General features: G+C 41.1%; 1 protein-coding gene across 2 annotated transcripts in view; it reads right to left on the bottom strand.

Moving 5' to 3' along the window:
* The window catches only part of DGKI (diacylglycerol kinase iota), a 456,175-nt gene that overhangs the window by 178,943 nt on the left and 254,433 nt on the right, over window positions 1-22,799 (bottom strand). For both annotated transcript variants that reach the window (XM_057733401.1, XM_057733402.1), the window contains exons 12-15: window positions 16,727-16,787; window positions 5,737-5,850; window positions 4,142-4,279; window positions 1,104-1,182 (exon numbers count right to left, since the gene is read on the bottom strand). In XM_057733401.1, the coding sequence (XP_057589384.1) occupies window positions 1,104-1,182; window positions 4,142-4,279; window positions 5,737-5,850; window positions 16,727-16,787 (392 nt within the window). The remainder of the gene's footprint in view (window positions 1-1,103; window positions 1,183-4,141; window positions 4,280-5,736; window positions 5,851-16,726; window positions 16,788-22,799) is intronic.

The following is a 22,799-nucleotide window of genomic DNA, read 5'->3' as shown; positions in this document are numbered from 1 at the left end:
AGCCTTAATCCTATAGCTCCACTCTTGACCTTTAGTATATAAAAGTGTTATCAGAATTTTCTCTGCATTATTACTGGAATCTGAGCAGTTGATTTTTAGCCTTTTGCACTCAGTATTCCAAATTCTATGAGTTAAAAGCATAGAGGCTCTTGCAGAATCTGGAGGAAAATAAGTAGAATAATCCCTCATTTGTGACTTGTATCTCATGAATTAGTTACACGTACAGTCAAGCATTATTTTGGTTACATATTACCATATTCACAAGGGACTAGGTACAGGCAGAGACATAGACATATAGTACAAGAAGAGAGTTTAAGAGAGAAAAAGATTAAGGGAGACCAAGAAAGCAAGAGATTGAGGCTTCAAAGCATCAGTCAAAATTCTAAACTTTCTCAGTTGTGAATGACATAAGAAAATTTCGATGAAATATTTAACATGTCATTATTTCATCTTATTTCTCTTTCAAAAATTGTTTTGCTTCCCCAAATCTTGACTCTATCTCTTCCAGTACTTAAAATGACCACCAGGCCTCATTCATACCATTTCCAGTCCAGTGGCAATTCTAGCACCTTCCACGCTTAACCCAATCACCATCATGCCCTTTTCTTTCAACCTAAACCACCTAGAGCCCTCCTACTGTTCTAAGGTATCTGTTGTCTCTTTTGTGCACACAGGGAAGACTTTTATGTTGGCTACAAGATTTCAATGACCTTGGTTATAAAGTCCTGAACTTTAATAATTGGTGGTTTGAGAAGTTGTAAGTATTCTAACGACTTTAGTGAAAGAACCTCTTTTTATCCCTTCTTAGTAGTTCATTAACTTGAAAGTTTCTAGTCAGACCTAAAGATGAGCAGTCCCGAGTCCTGAAGCACACATCTGATCCTGACCTTCACCATCTTTGAGACCCTAAACAATGAGGTCTCAGGGTAACATCTGTAATTAGTTTCTATCTTGTCTAGCTCCCAGGGTCAACATGAAGGTTCAAATGGAACAGCATTAGAGCACACTGTTAACACTTAAGTGATATGCAAACAAAAGGGAACATGCAAAACACCTGCTGGAAACTTCCTCCCTGGGAGATGGAAATGGGACGTTGTCCTCACCTCTGGATTCATGGAACTCCAATGTGACGTGGGCATCAAATCCGAGGCTGAAGTAATTATTGAAAACATTCAGAGGAAGCTGCAATGATGAACAAAAGCAGAGGTAAAGTTGTGTGTAACCAGGTGAAAAGAGAAAAATAAAACCTAAAGCCAGACACCTGTCTCTGGGGCAAGTCCCTGGGAGAACGATCAGTCACAGCTCAAGGTAGGGGTGTCTGTGTTAAAGGAACAAGGGATTTTCGAATTAGTTCTTTAGCAAAAAGTCAACTCAAAGGACACTCCTAAGAATTTTAAATAGTTTAGGAAACAAGGGATACAAATACAAACTATTAAATGAGAACCATTCTTGTGGATATTATAAGAGAACCTTATAAGCTGAGGAATGCACGTTTGTAATAGTCACAAAGGATGATTTAACAAGCAAACTTCGCAAGTAAATTCAATTGTAAGGATCGTGTCTAACCTCCTTAATCAGCGGATGCATGTTTTTTCAAGAATTTATGTTCAGCATATTAATACTGCAACTTAAAATGAATAACATTTAATTTGTTTACCCTTCATTTATTTTCCGAAAATATATATTTTTTGACAAAAGTTATGTAAACAGTAAGTCAGTGGGACCCATTCAACTATTCTCAACCTAGAGGGAAAATAAAAATATATGTGTGTGTGTATTTATCAGTATTCAGATTCCTATTTAGTATATCAACACTTATATCTTTAATATGACTGTGAAATATGCAAACGCAGACACACAGATACACACACATGCCTTAGCTTTCCTTCCCAGAGTCCTCTGGGTCCCTGGCTGTTATTGCTACAAGCTGAGTAAAGAAAAGAACAAACTATGCAGCCTGAAGTCCTGCATTAAACAAAGCTGATATGATTTGAAGGCTTCAGTTTAATGTTAGAACAATTAGAAAACCATGTGGAAAATGCTAGAAGGCAAATGGTGGTTCTTCCACTTTTCCTTCTGCAACTCGGAATGCAAGATAAATGATAAAGTAAACAGAGGTAATTTTATCTCAGCCTGCATAATGTTTCCAGATAATTATCAGGTTTATCCTCCAGATAGAAATGCACTTCTCTTCTATTAGAAATAAGTGTTTGGCCTCAAGATTTCAAAAGTAAGTTTATTACATGTTTCATATGGCCCTTGATCAGTAAGATTTTCTGTTTGACTAGAGTGATAATCTTGTCCCATTAAGAGAAAAATGAAATGAGAGGAAGAGTCAGAGGGAGAGCAAGAGAGACGTTAACACAGTGTGAGAGAAACTGAAATAAAGGATGAACCCTTCCATGGAAGGCCGAGTTAGAGCTTGTACTGATTCAGAGATCAGATCAGCCCTTAGAAGTAGTTACAACCGCCTGAAGAACAGGGACAGAAACTAAACACATAGAACAATGCCAAAACATGTCTCACTCTCCTGGCTCCAAATTTGAGAATGTCCAGTTCCTGCACTTAAACAAAACACAAGTCCTTAGTAATGACAGCAAGGGTTGGTGATTCCGCCAAAAGCACAGATATGTTCGTTTCTACCATTTATGTTCTTTTGGCTACAATTCTAACACATGTCTTAGCATCCACTGATAACTTAGGAGAACATCTGGTCACCATCCCCTAAATAACATCACAATTTAGTCTGTTATTAAGTTCTTATTCATATTTTCCAGGAAAAATTGCCCTGATTTCCTACACATCTCTTCAAAAATCCACTTTCAGAACCCTTTAATTATCTGCATTAATGTTCCCAGGCTGCACCAAGAAGTCTTTCCATTTCTTAAGCTCTTGGGAAGAGAATTAAACATAGATTGCAATTGAGGGCCTAACCATTCCGAGTTGAGTGGGGACAGGACTTAACATTTCCATATGGTATACTTCTTTGTACGTTAGCTGTTTTCTCTCCAATTTCTGTAAAATACATTAGAAAGAAGTATTATATCCCAAGATGATACTTGTTTAAACAACATTGTGACGTTATGAACTCAAGGTCAACTAAGCAATCATAATATCTACTAAAAACTTTATAGTTTCTGAATCATAGCTCAGGTGAAAACACCACAAATGACAGACAAAACATGTTTTAACCAATTTTAGCCAAATAAGTAACTTGAGCATCTATCACAATTGGCTGGGATCATGGTGCTAATCAATAAAAGTGCATTGGTTTGGTCTAAAATGATATTGGATTTTAAAGGTGAAACCACCATGAAATCTTGGACTCAATCAATGGCATAATCCAGTATAGCAGGGATGCTGTTTGAAGTATGGATGCCTGGGCCTTCACCCTGCATCTACTTAATCAGAATCCCTAGGAATAGGACCTTGTAATCTGCTTCTTATAGGCACAGCTGGAGAGTCTTATACAACAAAAATTTGAAAACACTGTCATACAAGAAAAGTGGAAAGTAATAGAAAGAAAGTGGCTACCCAGAAACCTACCAAATTTATTTGAAATTGATCCCAGAACTTAAAACCCAATGTTCCCCTGAAGCTCTATAGTAGCATTTTCACAACCATGTCCCTTGGTTTGTCTTCAGTTGAGCTACAAGCTCAATCACTGAAGAAAAGAACACTAAGTCAAACATTTATTTAGGCATCCTGACGTCCAATCAAGTGATGAAATTGAAATATTTGCTAACAGAACAGAAATCTCAGGCATTTACCTTTCTATTGAAAGACGCTGTGCCTAATGCTTCAGACCATACAATTTTTTTTTAATCTTCTCATAGGTTAAGAGTTTGTAATGAATTGGAAAGATTAGAAAATTGATATATGTCTTTCTGGTGTGGAATTTGAGGACAGAGAACAGCTCCCTGTGTTGTGGAAGTGGGTAGGAAATCTTGGTCTTTAGAAGTCTATGGGCAGAACCATCAGGTGGTATTATACTCACAGCCCTAGTAGCCACCAACTCAAACACCATCCTATTATCTCAAAGGAAAGAATAGGCACACAACCCTCCAGCCAGGAACATATTTCCTGTGACTCAGGAAGATACTCCAGGGTTAGCTTTCTGCTGAAGGAAGAACTCTCTAACCTTACACACGCCATCTTCAAGTTCTTCCGGAGGCAAGTCTGGGTTTCTTTCCACATGGAGGTTCCAGCGATCTAGCTGTACAATTGTCCCATCTTCTACTTGGCAAAGGATCTTAGAGACAGGTTCATCAGTGTAGCCCTGAGGAATCAAAGAGCACACACATTGCTGTATGGAGTAGCAGACAGTACAGCCAAAGGCATTTCACGCAAGGCAGAGCCCTTGTGCTACAGCTCTCTGTTTATTTTGCAATTAGCAAGGGTGGCAGAGCAAACTGTTTTCCTCGAGGTACTTAGAATTTAAGACAATAGTCATGGGTACTGTGCACAGAAATACTAACTCCAGCTGGTTTGAGCTGAGGAATGACTTTTGCCAGAACCAAGAACCAACAGTCACCGGTAAGCATCTGAGAGCCATGCTGGATAGCTGTTTTTATCAGAGTAAAAACAGATCTCCCCAGGCAACCTACTAGAGGAATTTGGAGGATACACAGAACAAGTGTATGTGCAAAAGCCGGACAAGAATCAAGGCGACATCTGCTAGACAATTTCTTGCACTAACATTCCATTTCACTCACCTCTCCCTGACCTTGTACTAGGACACCATTCCTTCCAGGACCTAAGGCAAGTCTGACTGAGGAATAGCCCTGCTGGGGAGCTAGCTACTTACCCCTTGAGCACACACTACGATTATTCAGGATAGCCAAGTCATTGATTTGGATAAGAGGAATTAATACCAATAATACATTAGCTGCTTCATGTAAATCTATTTATTATTTATACTATGCTTCCTAAAAAATAAAAAAAAAAAATCCCCATGGGAGGTTAATTCACCCAGGGCCAAATAAATATCTGCTAATATCCAGACATAATTATCACCTGTGGGAGGTGAATGCACCCAAAAGCCAGATTAATATCTGCTAATATCTGAAGATAATTTTCATGGAGCCCAGCCGAGGCAATGATCTCAGATGAGCAGTTAAAAATTTGGTGGGGCAGCATATATTAGCATATTGTGCATCCTTATTTTCTTAGTACTATAAAAATAATGATGATGGTGATGAGGATTAGTGACAGGTAAACTACTTTCAACAGCTTGTCTGAAGCTGGCTCCATGGTGAAAAGGAGAGTTAGTTACCTGCATAGCAAAAACCATGACGATACTGACCAGAAAACTACACGCTCAAACAAAGCCATAACTCTTCCGAAGTAAGGACTATAAATCTGAACCACATTTGCTCTTGTGGCCAGGACTGGGGGTCGGAAGCAATCCATATTTCTGTGATTGTTTAACACGAGGACCTGAGGCCAATCCACCCTCTGTCTTTTAGTGGATACCTCAAAAAGCCCCACGCCTGTGTACTAACTCCCGTTTTGTTTTGTTTTTTACTATATAGAAAACGTTCCCTTCTTCGCTAGCTGACGGTAAATTTAAAGTGAAGAAGTTAGCAGATAAAACAATGGTTCATGGGGACCTTGAGTCTCAACTCTAACTTGTTCCTTGAACAAGAGTAGCATATGCCTCTTTCATTAGAGCACCTGTGGATTTGGGGACCCCATTGCTTGATGACATGGACAGCCCCTGAGGGCAGTTCTTACCCCTCCCCAGTTGAGAGTTCGAGCCAGGTCATTCCCAGTCCCCAGAGGAAGGACCCCGACGGGAGGCTGAGGGCTCAGCTGCAGTTCATCCAGAATGGAAAGGATCCAGCCCACCTACAGACATTTTGGGGACCAGAAGAGATATAAGAAAGATAGGTAAGTTACAAAGAAGATAACCTGAGAATAGGAGACTTTAAAAGGAGCAAAACTGAGTAGTTCTATTTTTCTTTAAAACATGAATGTTTTAATCCAGGGACCAGGGAACAGAAAGACCATTTATCTCAAGCGTTTCAAAACGGCAAGTCTCTTACAGGGAGAAGAACCATTTTGCGTATGCTGTATCATGTAAGCAAAACTAGACCCATTCATCTGTGTGTTTAACCAGAGATCTACTTTAAACTTCAGGAGAGTTTACAACTTAGGGAGGTATATACATAAGGTACTGCAGGAAATGTAAGACTCAGAATCAGACTAAATCCTCTAATTCTCCATTCTGGCTCATAATGGCTTGGTAATTTTGATTAAATTCTTTAACCTCACTGAGACTCATTTATCTGATTTTCAAAATGGAGATAATATCTACCTCACAAGATTGTTTACAGATTAAACTAAAACATATATAAAGCCCTCAATATGGTGCACGGCCCATGGAAGCACTCATTAAATGGTCACTATCCATGTTATCATCTTAGAAATTAGTAGTGCTTTCCTAAATATCCCTACATTCCCTTAATGAAACATTACAAAAACATAATTATGGATGAACTTAGTACTTATTATAAGTTTAGGCAGAAAATAGATACTTATATACTAGAATCATATTCCTGTTTAATCTTTTTTCTAAGATAAATAATACTTTGGGTTTGGTCTTACTATAACTATTTAGAAAAATTACCCTAAACTTAGAAATGGCAAAAAGAAACTTGCATATCCTCACAATGTCATTCTAGGGTAGTGTCACGGGCCTATTTAAGAACTTTATGGCTGCAGGTTAACTTGAGGATTTCTGTCCTGTAGAGATACAAATGTCAAGAGAAGATCACTTTAAAGGTTATAGTTCTATTCCCCCATAAGGGCGTAAACCAATTTGTCTAAAATTTAGAGAAACTATTTTGGTATAAACTACATAATCCTTTTCATCTTCTTCTCCAATAAATTGGCTTATTATCTTGCTGATTCCTTTAATAAAAAGCTAATTAAAATTTTGACATGTATTCATTCTAAATTTGTATGAGAATCATGTTTTTAAAAATTTTTTTAAACTTTAATAGTACTTTTATTGAACACTACTATATATAAAACATGGAACTAAGCAATTGAAATAAAAAGATAAATGAGCTACACTAAGATAGGTAAGGCAGAATGCCTGCTCTCAGAGGTTTACAATTAACGAAAAGGAGGGCATACTGATTGTTTTCTATGTGCTAGTCCCTGAGCAAAGTTTTCTATTGAATTATCTTATTAAACTTCAAAACAACTCTCTACAATAGATATAATTTTTGTCTCCATTTTGTAGATAAGGAAACCAAGACTTGGAAGGTTCAGTGACCTCCTTAATCATTTACATGGTAGAACTGACATTCAAAGCTAGGTTTGCCACACACCAAGTGCCAAGCTCTTAGCTACTCTGGTGCAGGGTACATTTAAGTAAAGAACTAAACACAGATGTCGTTTGGGTTTAGTTCTAGATGTGGCCTGACCATCCCGGAGACCATGGCATGTACCTTGGGAATCTTTGGAACACTGGGGAAACCTTGGAAGTTCCTTAATCAAATTCAGTTAATTTGCAGATTTATTAACTGAGGTACACAGAGGTCATGTTATTTGCTCAAGACAAAACAATCAAAAATGGCAAAGTCAGAGTCATACCAGGTCTATTGACTTGTATCTAAAATCCTTTCTGCTCCACGATGACCACTTCCCAGGATGTCAAACTTGCCTATGCGGCAAGAAATCTAAAACCACGTTTACCTTCGAGAAAGGGATACCGCAATGTTCACTCAAGGCAGGAAACTAAAAATCCAGATCTACACAAGTGTTCAAAAGTTCCCCCATTCCCTCAAACTGCGCAATTTACTTCTAGACAAGTTGTTAGATTTCCAGCCAGCGTTTCTTTAGCTCTTCCTTCACACACAACACTCACCAAGCTCGCTAATTGAAGGGAAAAAATGCCAGATGTTAAAGCAGGGCTGATGGCTGTGCTGGATGTTGTTCCTGGGCTGCTAAATGCACACACTAGACACAGTAGAAGCAGATGCCTCTAATAAACCACAAGAAGGGGGTTGAAAGGTCATTAAAAAGGATGTGAAAACTCTGAAAGCCCAACAATATGGGATCACTGACTGCAGCTGTAAACAGCCCTGAGTAGAACCAGAGACTCTCAGAAATGCGGTAGAACTTACTGGAAATCTAATTCAATATTCCATACAGAGCAGGGAAAAGAAGGTGGTCTCTTTAAAACTTTTCTGAGAGATGATCATGCAGCCTTCCCTTTATGATTTATACTCACAAGTCAGTCCATTTTCTTTTAGGTAGATTTTTCTTATGTTTATTTGAAATAGGTCTGTCTTTTCTGAGTAAAGATAATGCTATGAGTTCATACTTTCAACATCCAATTTTACTCTAGACACAAAAACAGGAGAGAAAAAAAAAAGTCTTCATGGGCCAGAAACAAATCACAAAACAGCAAGCAGAAGAGGCCAGGAGTTTTGCTTCTGTCCAATTCTATGGAGAATAAAAGGTTCAGCCCTTGCTGGTAGGAGGCTGTATATGAACCAGACTCCCCCTTGGCCCGCAGAAAAGAGGCTAAGAAGAGAGGGTGAGGGACCACTGCCTGAGGCCATAACCCATAGAAAGCTGTGATGCCTCAGGGCTGGAGGCACAAAGCCTCTCTTTAATAGTGAGTCCAAATTCCCAGAAGCTAACTGACACACCTGAAGCACCCCTGACACGGCCTCAGGATGGGAGCCTTAGCCACTCACAGAAAACCTGACTCTAGTCTAGGATCCTGGAAACCATTCAAACCACTAGAAAGGATTAGTAAAAGGAGGCAGAGAAAGTAAAGGGAAAAGTCAACACAGCAAAACAACTTCCTCTGAAGATGAGCCTGCAGAGAGAAATTCTAAATCCCAGGAAGAACATTAATAGCGAGATGGACAGGAAGGTTAGAAGAATCATTCACAGCCCATGAAACACAAATAATTTTCAAATGGCTTTGAAATAAGTGTCCCATAACTTCCATGAATTGATAAGGTATCTCCTAATAGTCCTTTGATTAGTATAATTGTCTTCATTCAAATCTTCTTCAGTACTGTTCCCCCCCACCTCTTTTTTTTTTCCTTGAGAAGGTTGCCAGGAATCCACATGAAACTTGTGTGTTTCCACAAAATGACATGAGCCCTCTGGACCCTTTGATTCCTCACTGTCTACTTTCCCTTTTATACTTGACCTAAGCACAAAAGGAAAACATACAGTTGATGTGAACGGAAAGCATCTTCCCCTGTCTTATTTGCTTAAAAAAAAAAAACAAACTGCATAGATTCTCTCCTATTTTCCAATGGCCAGTTCATCAACTATTTAATTTTCCCCTGAATACAGGCGGATAATCTCAGTATTTCATCATTAAGTAACCCTTGGAGTCATCAAATGTCTCCTGCCTTTCACAGAATAGATTTTTTTTTTTTTTTGTCTTGAAATTCCCTCTTGTGTAATCCATGTTAGGCTAACAGTTCTTTGGCTGAAGTGGGCCTATATCTTTCCTGTGCACAACTCCTGAATAGTTTTTCTCATCCAAGAGCTACATCATCACACCCAGCAATCAGCTTCTTCAGAAGGCAACATAATGTAGAAGTTCAGGGAATGCACAGAGCTGGAGGAGCCCAGCTGTGTCTGAAGCCGGGCTCCATCACATACCGGCCTGGTGAGTTTAGGCAAGTCATTTCGACTAAGTTCCCTCCTATGTGAAAAGGGATAACAGTACCTGCTTCGTATGGGCATTTTACCAATTAAATAACATGGAGACATCGCTTAGCATGTGCCTGATGAACAGGAAATGCTAAATTAACATAACTGCTATGATTAAAATACATTTTTCTTCCTCTTTCTTTACTTCATCCATAAAGGTCCAGTTTCCTAGAAGCAAAATGCCCTCTTCCTGTCTCTCCACTTAAAAGTTGAGCCTCAAAGTTCACAAATCAATCCCACCTTTGACTGCCATCAGGTCACAAAAATCTCTTTCACAGACTATCAAAAACAGTAAAAGCCAAGCTGCACTGCAGCATAAAAGCGGGTGCGCAGGAGAGGGAGGGAGGGATGGAGGAAGGGAGAGAGAGGGAGAGGGAGAGAATGAGGGAGAGAATATGGAACAAATACACCTACAATAGCAGGAGACATAAAAGATCCTAAGTAATAATCTGTGTCTCTGCCCCTATGAGAGCAAAACTATATAAGAGGTCTAAAAGCTCAAAGCTGTTATCGGAGGCTCTCCCTTCCCAGGACCCAGGACCCTGCTCCTGCTGAAGTCCAGACTGCAGATTCCTGGGCAGGGACTGTGTTTGTCGTGGCTTTCACATTACCCCAAATCATCTCCACCAGCTTGGACCAGCACACTTTTTGATTAAACTTAACTAACCACAACACACAAACACACCACTTAGCAAATTTTCCATCACAACTGAAGGAAACAATTTGGATTGGGCAAGATCCCTTTAAAGGTGGCAGCGTTCCTTCCTGCCTTTGTGTTAGGAAAAGCAGGGCTGAAGGGTCTAGAACAGCAGGGTCCTGGGCTTCAGCCCTGAGCAAAGCAGCCCAGCCAGGCTTGCGGCCCCAGCAGCTGCACAATGCTGCCACCCGCTGGCCGTGTTCAGCTGTAACCATCACCGTATGTTTCCCAAGTGCACGTGGAGTTTGCATTGAGTTTTCCTTTGGCATTATTAGAGACAGCAACATAGACATACATGCACTACCAAATGCAAAATAGATAGCTAGTGGGGAGCTGCTGCATATGCAGGGAGATAAGCTCAGTCCTTTGGGATGACCTAGAGGGGTGGAGGAGGGAGGGTGGGAGGGAGAATCAGGAGGGAGGAGATATGGGGATACATGTATAAACATAGCTGAGTCACTTTGGTGTACAGCAGAAACTGGCACAATGCTGTACAGCAATTATACTCCAATAAAGATGTATTGAAAAAAATATGCTAGGGCTTCCCTGGTGGCGCAGTGGTTAAGCATCCACCTGCCAATGCAGGGGACACGGGTTCGAACCCTGATCCGGGAAGATCCCACATGCCGAGGAGCAACTAAGCCTGTGTGCCACAACTATTGAGCCTGTGTTCTAGAGCCTGCGAGCCATAACTATTCAGCCCGTGTACCACAACTACTGAAGCCCACGTGCCTAGAGCCTGTGTTCTGTAACGAGAAGCCACCACAATGAGAAGCCAGCGCACTGCAATGAAGAGTAGCCCCCACTCTCCACAACTAGAGAAAGCCTGCATGCAGCAAGGAAGACCCAACACAGCCAATCAATCAATCAATTTATTAAAAAAAATATGCTAGCATTAGAGTTGGCTGAGGGGCAGAGAGGACTGTGAATTGACATTTTCTTTGAACAGAGCAGATGCACAATTGCTCTTTCCTCATATTATCTGCAGGCAGAAAAGTGAAGGATCCTCATATGGAGAAATCAAAGGAGAACAAGTCTCTGCACCCTGAAAGAGCATCCAAACGCAGCCTCTGACAACTGGGTTCCCTTTCGAACATGTACACTACGATTCTTCCTTTTGGTATTTTTATATTTGCATTTAATAGTTTACAAAGTTACTACGTGTTAAAAGAAATGTTTAAAATCAGCCCTAAAGAAATCAAGATAAAAATTAAGGTATGAGTTTGCTTTGAAATATAGATTTAGGCTGTGCATCCCCTCACTGGCACGAGGGAACTGAGGGTGTACATGGGCTTCTTCTGGAGAGAGGCTGGGAGATGGGGGAGCTGAGGGAGAAGAGGCATGTGCGGATCGATGTGCTTTCTCCAGTCATTAAAGGGGAGTAATCCTTTCTTCCCTGCTGCGGCTGTAGTGAGTCGGGCATGGGGTGCCTACTGTTTAGGAAGTATCCTCATCTAGGGAAGCCAACTGAACCAGAAATAAGCATACAGTGGGTGGCTCAAGTCCACTTAATTCCAACCCTTTGGAAATACTTAACAGGATTTAAGGGTGCACCTTTAGATCTAGCCCAGTTCATCAAATCCAAGAGCAGGTAAGGAGGGATCACGTTTCACCTTAAGGATCCATATGGCGGGGCGGAGATCTGTGACCCTACAGTCTCAGTTCACACACTCCTCCTCCTGGATATTTAAGCAAGGTGACAGCCATGGGAGCCGGATGGGTGGAGATGTGGCCGAGGAAAGAACAGAATACAAATTTACCCCACGAGCAAAGAGAGTTCACAAACATGAAGGTTTGAGATCATTCTGAGCTAGTTTTCTCTCAGCCCAGAGATCAAAGACAGGACCAGTGCATTGGATACCTGCAGCTGTGTGAGAACATCAGGATGATGCAAACCAGTGACAAAGAGACTGCACCTGTGTCACAGTCCCCTGCCACCTCCACTGGCCACCTGTGGTGACAGACTGCTCTGAACGTGGCTGATGCCAACTGCAGGCGATGTTACATTTCAAATATATGCTGGATTCTGAAGACAGTACAAGTTGAGCATAAAATTCCTATTAATGACTTTATACTGATTGCATGTTAGAACGATAATATCTTGGATATACTGGGTTACATAAAATATATTATAAAATTAATTTCACCTGCTTCTCCTTAGTTTTTTTAAGTGCCTTCTAGAAAACTTCAAATTTTAAAAGGCGGCTTACATTATCGTTCTCTTGAATAGCAGTGGTCTATACTAATATAATGCTACAACTGTGAAGACCCTTAGGGATCCAAATATATTCCTTTTCAGATTTAGAACATCCCAGAAGAGGTTAAGGAACCTGCCAGAAGCCACAGCATATTGGCAGAATCACCTCAGTCACCTCCAAGTGCAATATTGGGCGATAGATCACTCTGTCTCCTCACACTTTTTAACAGCGTAAAATCAAAGTAACTCGTATTGAAGCCTAGGAACTTTTCTCCAAATTAATGCAACATCTGTATATTAAATAATACTTTGTGCGCACACTAACTGATTAAGGGTTAACACAGCCTCATCCTAACCAGTCAAAAATATTGCATTTCTGATTCCTCCTGTAACCTTGTCACCGACAGAATTCTGACAGCCACCACGGTGATAGATACACTCACTAAATAAAGGCTGAACATCTTAGGTCAAATATATACCCGACACTCAGGAATTATCCTTCACCTGCCTAGAGCCAACAGTTCTTCTTCATGCATCCATCAAGATGCCTCTTCTTTATAGAAACACTCAACATTAAGTTTCATATTCTAAACTGATAAAAATATCAGTCATATACCTTGATAAAACACTTCATAAACCCCAAATAGCTTTCACAAAACACCTCCTGTTAACAAGGTAAAATCAAATAAAACCTGCTTTTACTTAAGGTATAAGATATGCCAAGTTTTGATTCTGTGTGATTGGACTACAAAGGTTACCATTGACAAAAATAATTAGTTCAAAAGTATGCATCAATTCTATGGGAAATATACCACTTTTCATGGCTCTGGTAAGGGACCCACATATAAATGTCTAGGGGAGCTGTGAGTTATGTAGAAGGATGTGAAAATTGAAGTTAGGATCATAGATAAGGTACCAAGGAAGAAAAAGTACCTAGAACATAAATGAAAAGTTACATTTAGCCTTGTGGAATACCCGTTAATTATGGTCTATCTAAAGAAGAGATGCTAGAAAAAATAAGGAAAGCAGGAGAACCAGGCAGTCTGAGTGTCAAGAAAGTGGCATTAATGGCACCAGAGAGTATTTATAGAAATTCAACACTGTGATTTGACCTGGTCATTAGGACCCATTAAGGAGGTACCAAGTCTCTCTCATTCTGTGTTTTGTCTACTGAAACTATTTTCTTGAAAACCACCAGTTACTCCTAGTCTCCAAATCCATAGTAATTCTTCAGTTTCTTCTTAAGAATATAATCACTGCCTCTGTCTTAAAACTCCTTCTGGGTTTTTTTTTTTTTCTTGACAGAATTGACTACTGGTGGTCCTTCTGCTTCTATCTTTTCACTTTCCTTTTGAAATTTAGCTCTGACTCCATAATTATAAATGTTTCAAAAGTGTCTGCAGGCCAAGGGGAGTGAAACAGTATCACTTTAAAAGATGAAAGGAAAATACCTATAACCAGAGGATGCAGAGAAAAGGGAACCCTTGCACACTTTGGGAAAATGTAAATGGTATAGACACTATGGAAAACAGGATGGAGGTTCCTCAAAAAACTAAAAAAGAACTACCATGTGATGCACCAGTTCCACTCCTGGGTATATATGAAGAAAATAAAGATACCAATTTGAAAAGATAAATGCACCCCAATGGTCATAGTAGGATTACTTACAATAGCCAAGATATGGAAGCAACCTAAATGTCCATCAACAGATCAATGGCTAAATAAGATGTGAATATATATAAAATCACACTCAACATGGATGGACCTGCAAGGTATGTGGCTCAGTGAAATAAGTCAGATAGAGACAAACAAATACTGAATTTTGTTACTTATATGTGGAATCAAAAAAGAAAACAAATGAATATGACAAAACAAACACACACGAATATCACAGACTGGATGGTTTAAACAAAAAATATGAATTTCTCACTCATCTGGAGGATGGGAAGTCCATGATCAGGCTGCTGGCAGATTTGGTATCTGGTGAGATAGCTCATCCTGTTTTGCGGATGGCCCTTTGTTTTTTTCTGATCAATTTTTTAAAATTTTTATTTTATATTGGAGGATAGCTGATTAAAAATGTATTCATTTTAGGTGTACAGCAAAGTGATTCAGTTATACATATACATATACCTATTTTTTTCAAATTCTTTTCCCATTTAGGTTATTACAGAATATTGAGCAGAGTTCCCTGTCCTATACAGTAAGTCCTTGTTGGTTATCCATTTTAAATACAGCAGTGTGTACATGTCAGGACACTTTCTTTGTTGAATCCTCACGTAGTGGCAAGAGAGAAGAAAGCTCACTCTGTTATCTCAGTATAAGAGTGTTAAACCCATTCATGAGGGCTCCAACATATGACATAATTACCTCCAAAGGCCTCACCTCCTAATACCAACTAAGGATATTAACATAAGAATTTTGTAGGGGACACAAACATTCACTCCACAGCATAGTCCTATGGTTCGTGGCCTTCATTACGTCTTCAAAGTCTCTATAAGCTTCATTATAACCAGAGTAGTAACACCATGGAATGGAGATCTGCCTACTTCATGATGAGACTGGTTGATCTTTTGCTATGAAGAAAATATTTTTAAAATTGTTACCATATTGACAACACTGTTACCAGAGGTTACCTCTTAGGATGGATTCATAAGAGGAAAAACATTACTTCAAATATTTCAATTCTGTTTTGTTTTATTTCTTATATAAAACATATAGTCCATCTGAGAAATATTATGATAAATAAAGGTACTTTCACCAAGTGAGAAAAAAAAAAAGTGTCTGGACTCGGCTCTCTTCTTTGTCCGAAATGTTTCCAAACACTTTCCTAATTGCAGAGAATACCTCAATACCACATAACCTAGAAGTGCTTCCTACACATATCTGCTCAGTAGAGCAAAGGAAGAAGAAAGCAGGGAGGCAGAGAGAGGTGATGGGAGGTGCAGTGGATAATGGGGAAGTTTGGAAGGTGGAACAGCCAATCCACGATGAAGCCCACGATATGGAGATGGAACAGGCAGTCTATGTGGATTTGAGGTAAAGATCACTTCAGTTAAAAAAGCGGAAGGACTCTGAACTCAGGACACCAGGTATCTGCCCATAGTCAAATAATTTTGGAAAGCACTGGGTTAAACTAAGTGAAATAGGTTTGGCTTCTTTAAGACTTCATAACAAATTTTATAAGCTAATCATGTATATTGGAGTCTCGAAGAATAGTAAGTACTATTTTCCCAACTGAAAAAATGTTTCCCTCTCCACAGAAAATCTAAAAGAACCAGTGGAATCACTGCTTTATTTTTTTTCTGGTTGCTTTTATTAGTATATAATGTGTATCCAGTGCTGCATTAAGTGCTCACGTGCTGTGAGAGATAAAATTAGAAGATTCTGTTGCTACTTTTGAGAATAAAACATTCTAATTAGGAAGATTAGAAAGAAGCCAAAGATAGTTCATAATAAAATCCTATGAGATCAGACTCCAAATGCAGAAGAAGAGACACTGGACAGCAAAATCTAAATGTCATGATTCTCAATCATTTGCCTTTGCTAAATATAGCAACATAAGTAGAGGGCAAACTGAAAAACAGATGAGATAAACAGGGGAAAATACACCAGTGATATTAAACTTCAGCCCAATTCCATCTTTTCTCCAAAAATGACTACAAAGGGGACCAAGTGTGATCTTTAAGGCAAACCAACGTTAGTCAATATTCTAAGTTTTATTTCCACCAGTAAAAAAAAAAAAAGCCGTAATTCAATTGTGTACACATAATTCTCCACAGTTGTGACCAATTATTAGGAATATATGGAAATAGGTCAGTTTCTGTTTTAAAAATAACTTAGTTGTCTACAATCCTCATTCTCGTAATCTGACCACATCCTTACTTTGTGGAACAGGAAAGGATATAGTGTAGCGGAGGGAGGGAAATATAATTTAGAAAGATCAAGTATGAATCCTTGAGGGCAATAACAAAGTCTCTCCTATCCCTTAGGGGCCTGGATTCATATGAGAGACAGACATTTCAGGGGACTGGAAAGACTGTGAGGTGGGGATGAAGAAAGAGAAATGTATTAAGGAAAACAAAACACAGATGGAAGAAATAAGAGAACTAGATTCTCTTTCAAGGACCTACCGTTCCATCCCCACCACAGGCCAGAATCCGCAGATTTGGTACTTTCCTGTATAATTCAAGCCTGTAGAGGAAACAGAAGAAAAAGTAAATAAAAGAACATATCACTGGCCATAGCAGACAGCATGATTCCAAAATACACCAAAAAGAAAGGGGGCATGGAGGGTGTCCAGTGGAGAAAATGTATAACCATGAGGATGATAATACCTTCGAAACTAGTTACTGAGTAATCGCAAGAGGACTGACGCCAGCAATTGGATCAGAGCTTGGCAGCAAACATCATTGGAATGGCTTTCAGGATTCTTAGTGTTTTATTTCCCATAATTCCTATTAATGTGTCAACACACATTATCTTCTCCATTAGTATCAAATTCCTTGTTTTTCTTTCCAATCATTCTCCTCCCTCCTTTCTCCAAGAAAATCATCATTAATCAATAATCCTTATATGTCTCCTCCTTATATTTGATTAGCTTTTCCCAGATCTATTTATTTTTCAAACCTGTACTTCCCACTCTTACTCTTAGAAAACCTTCAGGGAGATGGAAAGGACACTCCACTAGCATTATTACCACCGCACCCACAATTCTACCTCCCTCTCCACTCCCTCGCTGACACTCAAACCCCCGTTTACACTCCTCAGCCCAAAGAGGGAAGATTTACTGAATTTTCTTTATTTTGAATTGGTCTGCTTGAAATTAGATCTCTCCTGTTATCTCTCAAGAAAATGCAATGATACTTCCCCTGCTACAATGTTTGCTGAAGTGAAGACTTTAATAGTTCTATTCCAGAAAACATCACCTTATTTAAATCAAATAATATTTTTTTCTGTAGTTCCTGTCCTGCCATGTTCTTTATGGTGATCTATGAAATATCTACCTAAAGTCTAATTAAAAATTGATAAAATCTTAAGAGTAAATGCAAAAGGGCAAAAGCCAGGGTAGCAGATTTGCCTTAATACATCCAAATGCAGAAAAAATACAGAAGTCTTATCGCAAACTCTAGTGGCAAAGAAATTCATAGATTAAGGGGGGGTGGGGCGGGTAGGACTTCCCTGGTGGCACAGTGGTTAAGAATCCACCTACCAATGCAGGGGAAATGGGTTTGATCCCTGCTCTGGGAAGATCCCACATGCCACGGAGCAACTAAGCCCATGTGCCACAACTATTGAGCCTGAGCTCTAGAGCCCGTCAGCCACAACTACTGAGCCTACGTGCCACAACTACTGAAGCCCATGCACCTAGAGCCTGTGCTCTGCAACAAGAGAGGCCACCACAATGAGGAGCCCACACACCACAATGAAGAGTAGCCCCCGCTCGCCACAGCTAGAGAAAGCCTGTGCGCAGCAACAAAGACCCAACACAGCCAATAAAATTAATTAATTAAATTAAACAAATTTAAAAAAAAAAGGGGGGGTGGAGTCAAGATGGTGGCATGGGAATACGCAGAGATAGCGTCTCCCCAAAAACAAATCAGTTGCCAGAGGCCCAAGCAGACCACAGGAACCCTGGAGCAACTGGGTAGGATCTGGGGGAAGTCAGGGGAGAGGGGAAGGGGAAGCCAGATGGGACCGGAGCCCCTGGGGGTGGCTGGGTGAGGTGGGGTTTCCCGCCTGGAGGGACTGTTGGGGGCTGGGAAGATCAGGGAAACTGCAACTGGGTTTCTCCTGCCCAGGAGGCCAGGAGGCCTGCTGAGCTCCCCAGCTTGGGGGCCTGCTGGGCTCCCCAGTGGGGTCCTCCACCCTCCAAGGCCCCCTCCGGGCTGCCTGGGTGCTGGGGGTGTGGGAAGGAGGGAGGAAGGGTGAGGAGGTGGAGAGGTGGACAAGTGGGGGTGGGGGCCTTGAGATTGGGGGACAGGGAGGGGAGAGGGCGTTTCGCCTGCCCTCTTGGCCAGGGAGGCCGACTGGGCTCCCAGGCCTGTTCCTTCACTCTCTGGGCCCCCTTCTGGCACGAGGGTCCTGGGGGAGTGGGGGGGGGGGGGCTAGGGAGAGAGGCAGACAGTGGGAGTGGGAAGGGGTCTCTCCAGGTCAGAAGAATAGGGGAAGTGCCGCCAGGGATTTCTTCTGGGTGGGTCCTCCACCTTCCAAGGCTCCTCCTGGCCATTGGTCCTAGAAGTACAGGAGGGAAGCGGTGGGGGGAAAAGAAGAGAGGTGGAAGCGGGGAGGGACCCTCTGGGATCAGAGGATCAGGGGAGGAGCAGAAGGCATTTCTGCTGCCCACTGGCCCAGGAAGCCTGCTGGGCTCCCGGGCCTGGTCTCCAACTCTCCAGGGTCCCCTCCCAGACATGCTGGTCCCGGGGACATTGGTGCATGGCAGGGGAAGAGGAAGATAGGCAGACTGGTGGTGGGACGTTCCAGGAGCAGAGGACCAGGGGAGGTGCAGAGGACCTTTCCCCTGCCCACTTGGGCCCAGTGGGCCTGCTGGGCTCTCGAGTCTGGACCCTTAGTCTCTCCAGCTGAGTGGGTTGTACAGGCGAGGGAGGGAGGGAGGAGAGGAGAAGAGGAAGAGAGGCAGATGGTGGTGGTGGGGGGTACCTTGCAGGACTAGAGGATCAGGGGAAATGCTGTGGGAAATCTCCCTACCCACTTGGCCTAGGAGGCCTGTTGCACCCCCAGGCCTGGGCTTCAGTCCTCCAGGGGCCCCTCTAGGTCTCACTGGTCCTAGGGGTGTAGAAGGAAAGCAGGGGAGAAGAGGAGAGGCGGGAAGGGGAGGGGACCTTCTGGGATTGGAGGATCAAGGGAGGCAGAGAAGGTGTTTCCCCTGCCCACTAGCTCTGAGAAGCCTGCTAGGCTCATGGACCTGGTCTTTCACACTCCAGGGCCCTCTCCAGCTGCTTGGGACCTAGGAGAGTGGGGGGTGGGGGAGAGGAAGAGAGGCAGACAGGGACCCTAAGAGACTGGGAGATCTGGGGAAGTGCCACAGGTGTTACTTTAGCCCAGTTGGCCCTGGGAAGCCTGTTGGGCATCAGAGTCTGATCTCCTGCCTTCCAGTGCCCCCTGCAGCTGTGAGGGTCCTAGAAGAATAGGAGAGAGGGGGTGAGGAAGAAGAGAACCCAAGGGAGAGGGACCCTAGGAGACTGGAGGACTAGGGGAGGTGCCTAGCATCTCTCCCACCAACTCGGGCCCAGGGAGCCTGCTGGGTACCTTGAACTGGTCCTTTGCCCTCAGAACCAGAGGCATTCCTGGGCCCCTCTGCCTCATTGGGCCTATTCCCCACCACCTCCAGGACCTTTTCTAAGCACAGGCCCTGCCAATTGCCTAACCTCCCCCCCGCCCCACCACCCTTGTCTAAGGCCCGCCCCAACAGCCAAGGCCTTTTCTGGCTTTTCTTTTTTTCTTTTTCTTTTCCCTTTTTTTTCTTCCCACCTCCTCACTTAGGCTATTGCAGTTGTTTTACCTTCCAGTTGTTGCTCCATCTTTTTTTTTTTTTTTTTTAATTTTTTCTAACACATCTGTTAGTTTCCTATTATGGTATTTTTTATCTTGCTATTGTTCTGCTCTTCTCCAACTTTTTTTTTTTTATTTTTTTCATTTTCCTGCTCCATACAGCTTGTGGGATATTGATTCACAAGCCCACGGTAAGGCCTGAGCTCCTGAGCTGGGAGCTCTGAGTCCAAAACATTGGACTAACAGGGAAACCCAGTTCCCAGGGAATATTCACCAGAGTGAGGTCTCCCAGAGGTTCTCACCTCAACACCAAGACCCAGCTATACTCAATAGCCTACAAACTCCAGTGCTTGAAACCTCAGGCCAAACACCCAGTGGGACAGGAACACAATCCCTCCCATCCAAAGCGAGGGGAAAATAAGATGACAAAAATATATGTCACAGATGAAGGAACAAGGTAAAAATACACCAGACCAAATAAATGAAGAGAAAATAGGAAAACTGCCTGAAAAACAATTGAGAATACTGATAGTAAAGATGATCCAAACTCTCGATAATAAAATACAGAAAATACAAGAAACAGTTAATAAGGACTCAGAAGAACTAAAGAGCAAACAAACAGTAATAGATAACAAAATAACCAAAATTAAAAATACTCTGGATGGTATAAACAGCAGAATAACTGAGGCAGAAGAATGAATAAATGACTTGGAAGATAGAATGGGGGAACTAACTGCCACAGAGCAGGAAAAAGAGAAAAGAATAAAAAGAACGGAAGACAGTCTCAGAGACCCTGGAGACAACATTAAGTGCACCAACATTTGAATCATAGGCATTCCAGAAGAAGAAGAAAAAAAGAAAGGGTCTGAGGAGACATTTGCAGAGGTTATAGTGGAAAACTTCCCCAACATGGGAAAGGAAATCATTAATCAAGTCCAAGAAGCACAGAGAGTCCCATACAGAATAAACCCAAGGAGAAATACACCAAGGCACATATTAATCAAACTAATGAAAATTAAACACAGAGAAAAAATATTAAAAGCAGCATGAGAAAAGAAGCAAATAATATATAAGGGAAAACCCATAAGAATAACAGCTGACCTTTCTGCAGAAACTCTGTAGGCCAGAATGGAGCAGCAGGATATACTAAAAGTCCTGAGAGAGGAAAACCTACAGCCAAGAATACTCTACCCAGCAAGAATCTCATTCAGATTTGACACAGAAATCAAAAGCTTTACAGACAAGCAAAAGTTAAGAGAATTCTGCACCACCAAACCAGCCTTACAACAATTGCTTAAGGAACTTTTCTAAGTAGGAAATACAAGAGAAGGAAAACACCCACAAAAACAAACCCAAAACAATTAAGAAAATGCTAATAGGAACACACATGTCAATAATCACCTTAAATGTAAATGGATTACATGCTCCAACCAAAAGACACAGACTGGCTGAATGGATACAAAAACAAGACCCTTCCATATGCTGCCTACAAGAAACCCATTTCAGACCAAGGGACACATATAGACTGAAAGAAAAGGGATGGAAAAAGATATTCCATGCAAATGGAAGTCAAAAGAAAGCTGGAGTAGCAATACTCATATCAGATACACTAGACTTTAAAGTAAAGACTATTACAAGAGAAAAGGAAGGACACTACATAATGATCAAGGGATCCACCCAAGAAGAACATATCACAATGGTAAATATCTATGCCCCCAACATAGGAGCACCTCAATACATAAGGCAAATGCTAACAGCCATAAAAGGTGACATCGACAGGAACACAATCATAGTGGGAGAATTTAACACCCCAATTACATCAATGGACAGATCATCCAAACAGAAAATAAATAAGGACACACAAGCTTTAAATGACACATTAGACCATCTCAACTTAATTGATATTTATAGGACATTCCATCCAAAAACAACAGAATACACTTTCTTCTCAACTGCACATGGAACATTTTCCAGGATAGATCACATCTTGGATCATAAATAAAGCCTCAGTAAATTCAAGAAAATTGAAATTATATCAAGCATCTTCTCTGACCACAATGCCATAAGACTAGATATCAATTACTGGAAAAAAACTATAAAAAATACAAACACATGGAGACAAAACAATACACTATTAAGCAACCAAGAAATCACTAAAGAAATCAAAGAGGAAATCAGAAAATATCTAGAAACAAATGACAATGAAAACACAACAACTCAAAACCTATGGGATGCAGCAAAAGCAGTTCTAAGAGGGAAGTTTAGAGCAATACAGTCCTACCTCAAGAAACAAGAAAAATATCGAATAAACAACCTAACCTTGCACCTAAAACAATTAGAGAAAGAAGAACGAAAAAAACCCAAAGTGAGCAGAAGGAAAGAAATCATAAAGATCAGATCAGAAATAAGTGAAAAAGAAAGGAAGGAAGCAATAGCAAAGATCAATGAAACTAAAAGCTGGTTCTTTGAGAAGATAAAATTGATAAACCATTAGCCATACTCATCAGGAAAAAAGGGAGAAGATGCAAATCAACAGAATTAGAAATGAAAAAGGAGAAGTAACAACAGACACCACAGAAATACAAAAGATCTTGAGAGACTACTACAAGCAACTATATGCCAATAAATTGGATAACCTGGAAGAAATGGATAAATTCTTCGAAAAATACAATCTTTGAAGACTGAACCAGGAAG

Source organism: Hippopotamus amphibius, chromosome 4 (assembly GCF_030028045.1).
Source record: "Hippopotamus amphibius kiboko isolate mHipAmp2 chromosome 4, mHipAmp2.hap2, whole genome shotgun sequence".
Lineage (NCBI taxonomy): Eukaryota > Metazoa > Chordata > Mammalia > Artiodactyla > Hippopotamidae > Hippopotamus > Hippopotamus amphibius.
This window is presented reverse-complemented; position numbering and strand designations above follow the sequence as displayed.